The 16,145-nt window shown below is 42.9% G+C and overlaps 1 protein-coding gene across 3 annotated transcripts in view; it reads right to left on the reverse strand.

The window, feature by feature from the left end:
* Nucleotides 1–16,145, reverse strand: part of deptor (DEP domain containing MTOR-interacting protein) — a 36,990-nt gene that overhangs the window by 12,411 nt on the left and 8,434 nt on the right. For all 3 annotated transcript variants that reach the window (XM_018763038.2, XM_018763039.2, XM_018763040.2), the window contains 3 exons: nt 15,801–15,924; nt 9,021–9,199; nt 4,768–4,950 (listed from right to left, as the gene is read on the reverse strand). In XM_018763038.2, the coding sequence (XP_018618554.1) occupies nt 4,768–4,950; nt 9,021–9,199; nt 15,801–15,924 (486 nt within the window). The remainder of the gene's footprint in view (nt 1–4,767; nt 4,951–9,020; nt 9,200–15,800; nt 15,925–16,145) is intronic.

Below are 16,145 nucleotides of genomic sequence, written 5' to 3' on the forward strand. Positions count from 1 at the left end.
AAAAACTATTCAGCTGTATAAATTGGTCAATCACAGTAAGCAACTTAGTACAGAAACCTAACATTATATAGTGCTGCTTAAAAGTATGTGACCCCTATAGGGATGTCATTATTCTTATGTGAAATATTAAAATAAAATCTAAATCTTAAACTTCAAAAATGAATAAATTATTATGATTTAAACACCTGATTCTACTTACCTACTTGGTTTAACCAATGCAACTTGGGGTTCACTTATTTTTGCAGCTGCACTACTTCCATTTTTCCTCTAAAGCAACATAAGGAACTGGTAATTACCCACGTGTTATGTCATGTCAGATGAGAAGCACTGGTTCTCATTTAATAACAATTTCGTGGTAGATTTAAGGTACACAAGGTGTTCATATACTTTTAAGCAGTAATGTAATTCGCCTGGAAAAAAGGTATTAGGTTAGAAGGCAGTTCCAAAAAAAATGAATGTAAATCTAAACTGGGAATTAAGTGAAACATTTTTTTTTTTTTTTTGAAATCTTTAGATCAAGAGTAAATGTAAAGTAAAAAAAAAAAAAAAAAAAAAATGTAAGAGTGTAGCTGCACACCCACAATGGAGCCCAACCTAACACCATTTCTGCAGAATGGTTCACAGACATTACATGAAAAGGTGGAAAATTTTAGTATATGGACTAGGTATCAGTCCACTGGTTGCTTCTTAGTCTGTTGTTAAGTAAAGACTATTGGCTGCCCAAAGCCTTCCAGATTGCTCAAGCAAACAAGGTAAAGTACCTCAGATACAGACTGTACTGTTTTCAAGGACAGACCCATGAGGACAATTTGCTATCCTTTACAGAAACATTAGCAACAATAACAACATCCCCTCCCTAAAATAAATACAAATTAATATGAAATTTGGTTACACTGATAAATCAAAGCCATAAACAGATGTCAAAGAAGAATCTAAACATTACTGGCCTCACAAGCAAACTGTGAACTCTGACAGCCTGGTTACATCAGCATTAGAACATATACAGAAGATACAGCAACAAAAATGCTTTCGTGAACGTAGGACATGTTTCAGATGCCTCCCTATTCCTTGCTATTAAGTATTTCTTCAAAACACTACATGATTTCACAAAGCAAAATCAGATGTGACTTTTCAATGTCAACAAATCAGTTCTTAACACTACTTTGTATGTTTTTCCTTCTAAATTTTGATAACCTTCTTTGCTTATCTTTAAAACTCAAGTCTCTTATGCATTACATTTCCGTAATACAGATCCTGCATTTCACGTCCTTGTATTTTAACATCCTTTAAAACGAACTTATACGAAACTAAATTTCTTAGGCTAAGCCCACATGCAGTTTTCTTGTTCTTCATTATTGAGCTACTTTAAAAACAACTGGTTTCATCACTGACAGAACTTTAAAGCAAAACAGAGGGTTTGTTTTTTTTTAAAAAAAAAAAAAAAAAGAAAAAATAAAACTGACATGACCTATGACGCAGTTCTCAGAAGGACTACAGAGACACTTGCTTGTGTGAGGCCTTCTCTACGTTGAGCGCAAAGAGCGCTGAGTTCACTGGCAACCGCCAAAGCCACACTGTCAGCATGCGCTGATTTGTGATGGATGAACGGTATACTTTCTAAAGAGAAACTATACTTTTGGTGCGCCTCCAGCAAAGCAGATCCTGCATATGGAGGAAAAAGCCAAGGAAATGCACGCTCTGTTGCCCGCTAGCATGCCAGCACGCTAGCACGCTAGCTAGCCAACTTACCAAGTACGACAGAGTTAGTAAGCATTTTCCACAGCTGCTTTTATTTAATTTGCTACTCTAGCTGCCTCTCAATACAACAGTGGTATGACTTCAAAACACTTCCAGGATAATCAATGATTTCTGTTTTTTCCAACTTCTTAAAAAAAACGACAGTGCTAATCCATGCTAATGGTGACACAGTGGCACTGTGGGTAGAGCTGGTACCTCACACTTCTTGAGCTGTGGGACTGCATGTGGGTTTGAGTTATCGATAATGAATGAATGAATGAATAAATAATTAATGCAAAACAAGTAGTTTGTGCAATTACAAGTAGATCTTTAAGGGAAACAGTATGCCACTGTAGTACAGGATTTGTGCTGGTAACACGCTCCCCCACCCAGCTGGTCATACAACCCATATTCAAAGCTGGCCACTATGTAACTAATAATATGTTTTATCACATATATCAATGTTTAGCTGCATGTGAGAATAAGGGAGAGCTGTTTTCTTTCTACAGACGGTCATAAAAAAAGTCTTCTTTGTCACAATAGAAAAGACCCAAAAGAGGGTACTGTCCATTCACAACAGCAAATGACACATAACAAGAGAAGCCAGTTTCCTCCAAAACCACGTATGAGTATCTCCAGGATTATAAGAAACTATAACCATAAAAGTAAAGCAGTAGTGGAATTATTATTGCTGAAGCAATAAACACACTTTTAACATTCATGGAAATCCAGCTAACTGCCATTCAATGCAGTGTAAATAAAACATTTTAAACTGTCAATGTTCATGAAACCAGATGTACAAGGTCAAGAACTTTCATCAGACCATGTTTTCCACTGCTCAAAAGGGCCAGACTTTGCGCTTAGGTAAAAAATTTTTTTAACAGCTGTGAATGGAAAATTAAATATATTGACTTGAGATGAATAATAGCTGATAATGGATGTTGAAAAAATGAATAGTAAAACATGGATAGACAGTGGAAAAATACAATGAAAACATCAAGATATCAGTATGAAGTAACTCATATGGAAATAATATGGAATATGAAATCTGTTTTCACATACTTCCAATGAATATAGAGACTGGAGGATAAGAAGAAGAGCTGTTCAATGTTCTCCTGTTATTCAGTTCAAGTCAAAGCAATTCAATTTATTTTTGTATTGCACCCTTTCCAATAGGTTCCCAAACCTGAACCCGGCAAAGAGTTCAAGAAATTTCATCAGAACATCTTTTCCGCTGCTCAAAGGGTCCGACTTTGTACTTATTACACCATGGTATGTTTTTTGTGCTTAGACCTTGGATGCAACTAGTTTCTGAATGACAGCCTTTATATCGTTACCAGTGGGAGACTGGTTGACAAAAGCGTTCATTGAAATGTGGTAATTTTCAGGGTTATTTTATTCTTTGTTTTTTTTGGCAACCTTCCTGTCAATTAATCTCTTTCAGAGTGCTTCAACTTGTGACCTCCACATTTATCTCCATTATTTTTCTTTCTTTGGCATATAGCATCATAATTTTTGACATTATTTCCCTTTTCCTATAAATAATTTGGGTTTCCATGCCAAACATACCTGCAACTCGAGCACTGAATATTTGACCTCTTTTGAAACCTGTTAGTGTTCTCGTGCTACTTTAAACTCACATATTAAACTGCAAATTGCTACAGTCAAGTTCTCTAGGGGAGGTATTATTCCAACACAGTATCGAAATGTCACACACTGTGTTCATTAAAGCGATACAAAGGTTGGCTACGATGTTGTGGACATGTTTATTCTTGCTCAGTTGTACTGAAATAGAAAACAATGATATGCAGAAACTGAGACATAAACAAAATGATACTGAGCCTATAAAAAGAATATCCAGGGATTTAAGGGATGCCAAACGCCATTATGGAGTTAATGGAGCTGATTTGCCCTATTTTAAGGAGCTGCCTCATTCCAAGGAGGTCCATCCTACGCAGGGAGAACACATTACATTACGGACTCCTTCACCTTCGCTGGGAGTGCATGCAGACAACCCGGCCACCCCTGTGGCCTTTAATGACGTAAAAAGATTCAACAGATTAGGAGCAAGTTCCTGATGTGAAAACCAAACAGTATACAGCCAGCATGGAAAAAGACACACCTCTCGGGGATGGGGGGGCTGACAGAGAAGGACAAGGTGCACAATCTTCTCAGGTGCATAAGTCAAATTTGGAAAGGAACATCCCTGAGGTTTTGTGGTAAATTGAGCAATTTAAACAAGACGGGCAAGTCTTGGCAACTGCAAGTTATACCTCAGCTAAAGCCAAAGGAAAAGTGCTAAATATGTGTGCGGTGGGAGGGTGGCAATCTGACAGAACGAGAAACTTTGGACAGGGTTAAGGGGAGAAATGTGGATGACACCATAGAAAGAGGCATAAGTACATAGCTTAAAGAGGAACACATTCAGCCCATTTGCTACAAATCAAAAATAAATCTGGCAAAGGTCCCTCACTGTAAACAAACAGAATAACAACCTCCATAAGTAGGTGAGTCACTGCAGTAAATAAGAGCGCTGGCACAATATGTACCAGAGTCTCCATTAACTTTAGATTTATTCACTTAGAAGGCATTCTTTTCCAAAGCAAAGCACAACTCAGTAAACAAAAGTGCATTTCACAGCAGACAAAGAGCTGTAGATATAAAGTAGCTGAGTACTGAACTGAGACTCAGGTAGGGAATGCAAAGATGACTGTCAGAGAGGCTGTGATGCATGTTTATCAAGCAGTTATCAGGAGAGATCAGGAGAGAAGGGGGTCTGAAAAAGATCAGCTTTGAAACTGTTCTTGAATGCTGAAAGGGATTCAGCAGTTCTGAAGGACAGGGGGTGCTCATTTCACTCCAACGGAGCTAAAATTGAGAAATTGTGAGCAGGACCACCAACAGCAGGAGACGGAGGAGCACATCGCTCTTTCTGCAGTAAAGGGAATTATGTAATGAACCGGAAATAACCACAGTAAGTTTACTGGAGAGCTGCCTCCAAGAAGGGGGCTGTACATGAGGCCAGTTTACCTGATAGGAAGCTTGTTTTCCCTCCGTCAGAGTTCTGCTTCCGGAGGCAGAACGGGCTGTCCTGGCTCTCCGGTATGGTGCGACACCGATCACTCAAAACCTCCATGAGGCGGCGCCTCCGGCGGAAGTTCATCCGGAACTGGTACAGCAGTCCTCCATCCACAAAGTGATGCTTGTTGGTCACTACAAAAGAAGAAACAGACACTCACTGAGTTTCATTACTTGCCAAGGAAATTAATATGTACACATACGGTGTACGGGTGTTACTTCTTGACTCAACAATTCGATGTCATGTGAATGATATACCATTTAGACTTACATCCGGGTAATACTATAATTTATCATCAACACAACTTAAGAAGGCTAGGCTTGTACACTGACTTACCCATTATTATTACTGTTTTTTTACAAGAACAATTCAAGGTAAGTACTGGAGTAGAAGCAGGGATTCAAACACATGTCCTCTGATTGCAAGGCAACAGTGCTACCGCTACACTACCTACAAGACAAAACTTTCACTACAATAGGGATTAAACATTACCAAAAACCCACAGGATGATTTTTTTTTTTTTTTCTGCTGTATAACCAGTTCCTTTCCACTTGCTGTTTTTTTTGGAGTTGATCCACACCTAAGGAATCAGGAGAGCAGATTAAGTTCATTCCTCCAGAGGCTGTGCAGCGATCAGCAGAATCCTTTACTGCTGCCAAACTATCCTGCTAATCTCGTGCAGATGGGCGAATGCCTTTCATTTTCCAAGAGTTTATCTCAAATGTTTTAATCCAAAGAAAAATATATGACTCAGTGCATCAGTGAATCAATACAAAAATAAATTCACTGGAAGTCAACAGCGAAACGACGAGCGCAAGTCAAAAATGACTGAACCTGCTGGTGGTGATTATCAAGGTTATTTCTGCCAAGACCGAAGTCTGAAAGTTTCCCCAAAAGTTTGGAGGTCTGCAGGATATTTGCATTCCGAGAAGAACGGTAATGGAATTTTCGGGTCCTGATCTGCAACTAATCGAAGAGCTGGAATGAGATGAGGTTCCTCGCTGCCTCATTACAAGTACACTAAAAGCCCTTGAACAGATCTGAGCAAGTGACAATGTCAGAACTACTTCATTGATCCAAGCTTTTCATTACATAATTCCATTCAATGTTTTGCAAGTCTTGCACGATAATGTGTTTATTCCAAACAAGGAAAGCAGAAACTGGGCACTGTCATCTAATTATTTGTCTATTATAGTGCAATTACAGAGCACTGAGTTTTTTTTAATGAGAACGATTCAACTGAAAACTGTAATCTAAGGATTTAAAATCATGAAAACCACTTAAATTCAATAAAATTGAACTGAGCTTCATGCAAAAATATTACGTTTTGGAAAAAAATCCATAAATCCATTATTACATAATGTAAAAATCCAGCACTACAAAGATCTAATTAGTGCAATTATCGTACAAATGTCAGAAGAAAAATTCAGTCCAAGGGCCCCTTAATCAAGAACACAGTGAAGATGAAAATGGTCCACAAATTTTAGAGAGCCAGGAAAATATTGCTTGACTGCACCGGGTTCAAGCAAAACCGAGGCTCTGGAATGAAGACGAAACACCAATAAGCACTGAGAAAATGGACAACATCCCACAGTTAGAATTCATGAGTATTAGTGTGGTATGACCAGCTACTCCATGGGCTCCAGCTGTGTCTGTAGCTCCAGAAACAATTCAGTGGAACACACACTCTTTGTTGCAGATGAGCCACACCCCACGCTGGGTCAAACCACATGGAGCAACACCCATGGCAATGTGTAAACTTAGCTCTTCTAGGTTTGATATTCAACATTTCGAACTCATGAACTCTGATGGACCTGAAAACTTTTGCCAGGGGAAATGGTGTGAAACAGGTCAATGCTTGACCAGCACGCATGGCCAAACTGGCAACAGGTGCCTCCCGATTCATTACACGTTTGTCAGTGTCTTCAATGGCTTTTCTCCAGACTTCAGAGCCAAAAAACACACATCTTTGCCAAGCGATTTTCCCAGCAACAACTGAAAGAACAACCTCTCCTTTTTTCAGCCAACCTGTTGATTCTCCCTATTTTAACCTCCATCAAAATGACCCCCCAGGTAAAAGATTATAGATGAAGCGGAGAAGGTAATTTAATTCATCGAAAGCAGAGGTTGATCCTTCCTTGGCCACGGACCTCTTCAAGAATCTGATGAAAGGTACGCAACCCGCCCACAAAAATATCCATAAATAAATTATGAGAAAATATACTCAACTGGAATGAATTCGTACTCAGCTGTTCTCAGTTTATCGCACTGAATTTTGATGATATTCACATAGAATTCTGTCTGTGGCCTCCAGTATTGGGAGTTGAAGCAAGGAGCCAAAACTGGAAGAAATTTCTCACAAAGTCCTTAAAGTTCCTCCTAGAACTACAAGAGAGAGAGCAGCCTGAAAAACACAGACTGGTATCTTTGTACATTAAATAATCTGTTCCTTGTCTCTTCCTTGAAGGATCTGGAAACCACATTGAAGTGACCTACCAGGTCTCTGGCACTACATTGTGGTCGCACTGAGCTTAAGTGCAAAACGAGAAAAAAACGGATTTGCAACATCTTCTGAGGAATAAAATGAACCAAAAAAAAAAAAAATGTCCGGTAAAAAGTATTGGAACTCTGATCCCAATGGAACCTTTTCTCCATTATGTATTAAACTAGTCCATCTGGGTAAAGTCCTTATAGGCCATCTAATGAGATCTTGCTGCTGAAATTTGCATTTTCATCATGTGCAAATTCCTTTTCGGTTGCTTGTGTTTCACACTGGAGGACGACCGTACAGAACAGCAGATGGCCGCTGTTAGCATTCGCCCACGCGGGTGACGGAGCGAGAGCCGCCTCCTACAGAGCTGGCGTATGCAGCGGCCCGGAGCGGGGTCGCCGGCGGTCCGTAAAGCTCCGTCTTTCGCTCTTTAACGGGACCGAGCACTCGGTCACTTGGGGAGCGAACGGCGCCGTGCTGGTGGGCGCACTCAGCTCCGCTGGGTTACAGACCGGGTGTCTGTCCACCTGTCGCCATCCGTCAGTCTGCATCTTGCCAATGCTGGTCATTCTCAACATTCTATACTCGAAAAATGTCACACAAACTGACCTCCTGCACTGTCTCCAAAACAAGGAGGAAATGGCAAACGGGGACGAGGCCTTTCGGACACCGCAGGGGAACAAGCTCCCAACTGAGTCAGAAATCACAGTTTAACTACCCCGACCCTCTGAAAATCTGCAGCAGTAATGTAACACAGCATAGCGCAGCAATGTAAAACTGAACTCTGCTCATTTTGGTATAGTAGCTCAGAGCTACATGGTGCTACACAAAGTACAACTATAGTTAATTCACAGCGGACTGTAAAATACTACAGAGAAAACATAACTATATACCCCCAGGATGCAAAACTATTAGGGGCAACTGGTTAGAGCTGTCACTTGTAATTAAAGGTCCAGGTTCAAACCCTAATCCTGCTGTTATACCCTTGATCAAAGCACACACACAGTCTGAAAATGCTTGCCCCGAGCGGGGTCCCGGCAAACCGGTGCCTAACCCGGCGCCACAGGGTGCAGGGGACACACCCGGGACAGGATGCCAATCCATCACAAGGAACCCCAAGCAGGACTTAAACTCCAGACCTACCACAGAGTGGGACCCAGCCAAATCTTTGTTTTTAAATTGATGCAGTAAAAATGACCCAGGTGTATAAATGTGATAAAACCTGTATTTTAATATACAAACCTCATGTTGTAAATCAGTCCAAATAAAGGCAGCAGCTAAACAAATATTAAAAAAAAATAACTGCCAATGAACGTCATGAGCAGATATTGCAAATACACAATTCTAAGGTCTAACTCTGCACTCAGTGTTGCACTACAGTATATAGTTTTAGGACCATAGAGGTACAGATCAGAAAAGAGACCTCTCCATGAGCCGGAGGAAATGTGCTTTGGCAAAAGCTAATACTTCTAGCGAAGAGAAGGCGAACACGAGGGTGTCCGACAACACTAGCACGTTCTTGTCCCGACCACTTGAGCTGGTTGCGTGGACAGGGATGTGAAGTCGCCTTGAAAGGTCCTAAAGAGTAGCTTATCCAACATCTGACAAGTAGTTCCCCTGCTTGCGTTTGGAATCCACCAATGGTTCCATCTACCTGGAAGAGGCTTTCGATGGCCACCCCGGCCCACCCCGGCCCACCCCACCTCCGCTCACCGTGCTGTAGGATCCCGTGTTCTAGCAGCCTGCGACCCAGCTGCTCTGCCTCCTCCCTGGAGGTCACCTCGCCCTCCTGCAGGAGCCAGTCCACGAAGTCGGAGCCCACAAGCGTGCGATCGTACCTGCTGCCCTCCTCCTCGCGCGTCTGCAACAGGCTGTTCTCCATGTTCATCAGCCTGGGGAGGGAGAGTCAAAACACACACAGGAAGGGGGGGCTCAGCCTCAGCCTTCAGCTGCACTACTTAAGTAATTATTTAAATAACAAAGGTTCTTTGCCATGTATTTCGGGTGTAAATCCCTGTTCCTAGGGGGGTGCGGCGGCGCAGCAGGCTTGGCTGGGTCCTGCTCTCTGGTGGGTCTGGGGTTCGAGTCCTGCTTGGGGTATCTTGTGACACACTGGCATCTTGTCCTGGGTGTTTCCCCTCCCCCTCCAGCCTTGCACCCTGCATTCCTGGGTTAGGCTCCAGCTCGCCGTGACCTTGCTCAGGCCAAGTGGCTTCAGCCAGCGTGTGTGTGTGTGTGTGTGTGTGTGTGTGTGTGTGTGTGTGTGTGTGTGTGTGTGTGTGTGTGTGTGTGTGTGTGTGTGTGTGTGTGTGTGTGAGATCCCTGCTCCTGCTGCAGCACTCTTGATGAAGGGACTCACCCTGAACTGACATAGTAAAAATCACCCAGCTATATGAATGGGAAAAAATAAATGAGAAATCATTCAAAGTACTTACCTCAAATTATTAACTCGTCCAGGACAAAGTCATCAGCTAAAAATTGTGTTTAATTTTTTTTTTAAAACCCGTATGTAGATACTTGTGTAACACATACTGGTTTACACAGTGGTATATGACAAATCGACTGTACTAAATAATCACGTTTGCAACCAAGTCTCTCCATCTGTTGGCGTAATGAGCTTTTGTACTCTTATCGGAGATGTATGTTGCTTTGCAGAAAAGCATCTGCTAAATGAACACATGCAAATGTTAAAAAAAAAAAAAAAAAAAAAAAAAGGAAAAAATATCTAAGTAAGATAAATGTAATTTAGGCACTGCGTGAAACATATTCTGAAATCTGATGACGGATGGAGTTGCGCACTTAATAGCATTTCAGCACCAACCGCACGAAACTGGAGCGCGCCACTCCACCGATCGCACAGGAAATCGCCGCGATCTCGTACCGTGCTAAAGAAGTGGAACCGCAACAAAGCTTTTACACTGCAGGTTCAGAAGGCTGAGGTCAATTTGCGGCATTTTCCTTTAGCTGACACTTTTCTCCAAAGCGGCTTACGATGTTAAGATCGCAGTTACTTACCCATTTACACAGCTGGGTCATTTTTGACTGGAGCAATTCAGGATTAGTACCTTGCTCAAGGGTACAACAGCCAGACATGGGGATCAAACCTGTGACCTTTAGCTCCAAAGGCAGCAGCTCTAACCACTACACTACCAACTGTCCACTAGGACTATGGTATATGGTCATTATGTAACCCACATTTGCCTTGTGCGCTTGGTGTATTTTTCCTGAGCGCTAAGGGTCAATATGATTTAAATAAAATCCCTCAGAAAGGAGAGAAGAGAGAAAAAAAAAAAAAAAAAACAATCAGTCTGTTTGTTCTCCAAAACACACAGCAAAACCATGGCGATTTAAATGAAAATCGTGTCTGGAAACAATGCTAACCAGAACAAGCTACCGAGTGGTATTTCGGAAAAAAAAACTCAGTTCCTTTTAGTAAGAATACACACAATAGAGGCGCAGTCATTTAAACCTCACTCTAACTGCAGTATTTAAAAACCGCGAGCATGTGACTCTGCAACAGCCGTCACCTTTTTCCCACCACTTCCTTTCCTGGTCAGACTCACAGCTGACAGCTGCATACAAATATTACCTAATATATGACTTTCAATTTGCACCTGTAAACACAGCTACTTTAAAATCAATAGATCTTAATGACTGGGAGAAGAAACCATAAATTCACAGCTGTTTTCTTAACTGACACTTGTCTGCAAAGCAACTTGTAATAATTGACTCATTTGACGCAGCTGGGTAATTTTTACTGCAGCAATTCCCAGTAAGTACCTTGCTTAAGGGTACTACAGCAGGAGGTGGGATTCAAACCAAAGTCCTCTGACTATCATCTGACTATCAGCCAACAGCACACACTACTACACTACCCACTGCCCTGCAATATTCACCTGAATAAAGGTCAACTTGTGAATTCAGCTTCCTGAGGACATATTGGGCAACCAGCCTGTAACCCACAAATACCACAGTGCAGAACAGGGTGAATCTCTCACACGCTCACACTTGCTGAAGCCACTTGCCCCAAGCAGGGGTGCAGTGAGCTGGGGCATAACCCAGTAACGCAGGGCGAGGGGACACACCCAGGACAGGATGCCACTCCATCACAAGGCACCCCAAGCTGGACTTGAACCCCAGACCTGCCGGAGAGCAGGACCCAGCCAAGCCTGCTATGCCACCGCATCCCCCAGGGTGAATCATTATATGATAAACAACCAACACCCGACAGGATCGTGTAACTGAGAAGGACACCTTGTCCAAGGTGGTAATGAACACCATCGAAGGCTATTATAGATCTCTTCAAGTTAATCTCAAAAGTTTAGTTTTTTTTCTTTTTTAAATACAGAAGGTTCAACATCAAAAGTAATTTCTCTGTCTTAACCCAGATGTGGTGGAATTAGCTCCCTCCATGCCTCAGAGCTGCTGAATCCTCTCAAGCATTCAAGAAGGGTCTCAAACCCCATCTCTTCCTGAACCACTTCTCTCCTGACCTCCTAAAATCTCCATAAATTTGTATCACACCATCTATCGCAATCACCATCGTACCTCCTACCCGACTCTCAACTCTATAGGCAGCTACATGTGTAATATGTAATGTGTAGCAGCAAAAACGATGCTATCAAACATGCAAACTGTGCTCCATCAGTCATATGCATCTAAAACTCGTCTTCCGCCGTTGCATTTTTGTTTGCTCCGATTGTACATCCCTCTGGGTAAAAGCATCTGCTCTAGTGCAAATGTGCAAAAATTTAAAAAGTCGCAAAACACTACAATGCATACTTTTGACTCATTTCTGTGTCTAGATCTCATATGTCCATATTCGTTTTTGGGAGTAACACACACACACACACACACACACACACACACACACACACACACACACACACACACACACACACACACACAAATTATGTGAATCTGTATTTTTCTGTACCACTATACAAGGTTTTGCCCACAGCTCAGTCATCCAAAAAAATCTTTCCCAAATTAAGTGTAGCATTACCACAAAACATCGGTTTGAAAATATCCGGTTTAGGGTACAGTGGCGGGGAAATCTCCCGAAAACGGTTCGAAACCCAGGCGTACAGTACATCCGCAGCACACGGAGAACAGCTTTCCTCCGTCCCGAGCTACTAGAAACCTGAACCTTTCATGTATTCTGATACAATCAAAGTCAGATTTCCGTTCCTGCACGAGGGAACGGCTTCGGGATCGGAGGCCTACTATTACACATGACTCACACGCAACGGAATGCGAATCGGGTAAGAAACCGCCACTTATCTGAGCCGAAAAGTTTCGGAACAATATCAATCAAGCGCCGCGGCACAGATTCAGAGCCGCGGTCACGTTCGTAGCCTTTGAAACAATCCATCGGGGGCCGCCTGCCGAAATCGTTTTTATCAGCAGAAGACAAGGTGCACTGTGGGTTTACAGACCGGCAGATTAATATCCGCACTCGAAAACACGAGCCATGTCAAACGAAACAAAAAAAATTTGCTTAACCCTTCCTCTGCCGTTTTAGTTAAATTGGCAATATTTATTTCACTTCATTTACATACTTCTTTACGCTATTTTACTCCAGTATGGAAAAAGGCATAAACAGGATCTTGAGCTTCCTGGAAAATCGGCAGCAGGTGGCGTAGCAGTTAGAGCCACTGCCTTGACGTGAAGGACCCATGTTCGAACAGCGCCGCTGCTGTCCGCTCCTTGATCGCGGTATTAACCCTGAAATCATACAGTAAAAACATTAGACAGCCGTAGAAATAACTCACTAATTCTAAGTAATAGTTTAGCAAAGTAAGCAGCTTTCGACAAAAGTGCCGGCAAAACAGAAAGAGTGTAAATTACATAAAACCCCCAAAACCTTGTTTTCCCCTTTCACAAATTTTTTGTCCCATTTGCAATCTTAATTTTGCTTTTAATTTCTTTATTGTTTTTATTGCTGTGTGAACAGGCACAAAGGAGACCTTGAGTTTCCTGAATCAATGGGCGAACAGCAAAGCCAACTGAACACCACAACTGTTTGCACAAACTAACATAGGTTGCTTGGAGACACAAAACAATGCGGCCCCTTTCCCCTCGCCGCGTCTGATAAATACCCAGCCGAACTTCCTAGTTTTAAAGGTCACGGGTTCCCAAGCACGTGAACCTCTATTCTTAGCCGCCCCTCGAAGATCCCCCGTCCGGGCAACCGTGAGGAACGAAGCATGTGCACGCGCTCGTCGACGAGGAACGCGAAGCCGCCGTCGCGTTCAGAGCCGCGTCCGCGGGCGGTCGCATAAATGAACCCCAGCAACACATGTCCCCCGCTGTAGAGGGGGGGTGGGGTGGTTTCCTGTTACACAAGGCCCACGAGGCCTGGGAGGAGTGGCCCGGAACCGTGAGCACGGGCTACTCCCCCGCCAAGCCGACACGGGGAGATTTCACTTGTGCTTTTCCATGAAAGCCTGCAAGGCATGTCTCAGGGCTACAGCAGCGGTGCTGCGAATCACCATCACCCTGCAAAATTAAAGTTACATTATGCTTATGATTATATCCAATCGGTGAATCGATTCTGGGCCGATACACTGTCCTCCTGCTATAATTTAATATTAAATTATGTGACACTCCCCTTAAACAAGCAGTTGGTAGCACAGTGGTTAGAGCGACCGCCTTTAGACCCACCGGTTGTAGGTTCGAGCCTCACCTCTAGCACCCTTAAGCAAGGAACTTACTGTAAAAATTGCTCCTGTAAAATTCCCCAGCTGTGTAAATCATTGTAAGCCACTTTAGAGGGAAGTGTCAGCTGAATTAATGTAAATGCTGCAATTCGATGTTTACACCATAAATAAAGTTTATAACGCAAGGAGGTGTTTTAAATATTTATGACTACATCCTGCTATTTAAAATGGCAACACTCACCGCTGAGTTACACACGAAACTGTTTTATTAAAGGATTCATCAGTGTGCTTTTTCCAACTTACTGTCTTTCATAAAGAACTGGCGAAAAGTCAGTCTGTACACGTGAACAAACCTGTTGACTCGTTTTTGAAGATCTTATTAAAAGCAGGAGGTGGCAATTTTGCGTTATCCAAGATTTAAACAGTTTTACATTTTTTTGATTTTGATACGAGTATTTCCAAACACTTGTACAATATCACAAGTTGGAAGTTATGAAAAAAAGAAAAAAAAAAAAATTAGTTTCCAAGCGCCCTCAAACTTTTGACTGGTACCAGAAGTGGAATGCTAATTTGGGATTACTGTGGAACTGTCTCAGCGCACGTCGATACCTCCAGGACCTGATCACTCCTTATACCACAACCAGAACGCTACACTCCTCGACCTCTGCCCACCTGGTGGTCCCATGAACAAGAGGTCCAAAGTACAAAGCCTGAAGGCTCTAGCTTCTGGCTCCAATGAGGTGGAATGAGTTCTTTTTCACTCGGAGCTGCTGAATCCTTCTCAAAATTCAAGAAAGTTCTCAAAAGACTCAAAGAACGTTTTCGGACCCACTTCTCTCCTGATCTCAGACCTGCACCATAAACCTTCACTGCTAATCTTAAAAAAAAAAACAAATGTTGCTCCCTAATAATTCTATACAGTTATTCATGTAACGTCTGCCGGTGGAACGGCGGGACTAATTGACTATATCCCTCCATCTGTCGGCAAAATGTCGGCGTTAACTCTGGGTCGTACGTTGTTTTGGAAAAAAGCATCTGCCGAATGAATAAATGTAAATGTGATGTATTTTTACTGACGTGTTTCAAATTTCTTCGAATAAACCAAGGGTGCCATACAGGGTGAAGCTACGTGTGATCATTAAACAACAGCCGACTCATCTGGTTCTCGCTGCCGCCAGCGGAGGCGATACCTTCATGCAAAAGGCTCGGTGGATCTCGCTGTCAGAGTCACTCACGCAAGTCCCAAGCGGGCAAGTGGACAGCAGGTTTCTATGGAAACCATTAGTCCTCGAAAGCTATTAAAAAAAAAAAAAAACACAGCCCGTGCTAGTCACACGCAGGAGACAAAACACCACGTTAAGTACAGAGGTGTTGGCTTAAATGATCTGCCCTTTACAAGTTAGACAAAACACAAGAAGTATTTCATGTGAAAACCTGTTTATCACCGACCACACCCCTTCTGCGTTCAATTCACCTTTTAACGTGTGCCTTTCGATTTACGTGTTAAGGTTAGCACGTATAGTAAAAACACACACACACACACACACACACACACACACACACACACACATTTTCGGAACCGCTTGTCCCATACGGGATCGCGGGGAACCAGAGCCTAACCCGGCAACTCAGGGCGTAAGGCCGGAGGGGGAGGGGACACACCCAGGACGGGACGCCAGTCCGCCACAAGGCACCCCAAGTGGGACTCGAACCCCAGACCCACCGGAGAGCAGGACTGTGGTCCAACCCACTGCGCCACCGCACCCCCTGCCATAGTGAAAACATTTATATAATAATCGTACGCCTGCAGGTGAGAAACATACGTCCCTACTTTTCATACAGTCTTTGTCCACGCAGGAAAACCTTGGCTTCGTTGTCTAGAGGGAAGGTTCCGTCGTCTTTCCGGAAGCGGTAGAACAGTTTCGTGTCTTTGAACTCCTTGTGCTCGTCGCAAACTGCAAAACAAAAGGGGATGATTTCGCCTGTGGACACATAAGCGCTGCCGGAACGTTTTTGGTAATTACAGCCATGTCTCGTTTAATCGCAGCGATGTTTCACGCCGCTCGGCTAGAGCAGACAGAGCCCTCCTTGCATAAACAGTGACGATCCTCATTAATGTCTTTCGCTTAATCACAGGCTGTTGGGATATCCCTTGGGTCTGGGTTTCTATTCTACA

This window comes from Scleropages formosus, chromosome 18, assembly GCF_900964775.1.
Source record: "Scleropages formosus chromosome 18, fSclFor1.1, whole genome shotgun sequence".
Lineage (NCBI taxonomy): Eukaryota > Metazoa > Chordata > Actinopteri > Osteoglossiformes > Osteoglossidae > Scleropages > Scleropages formosus.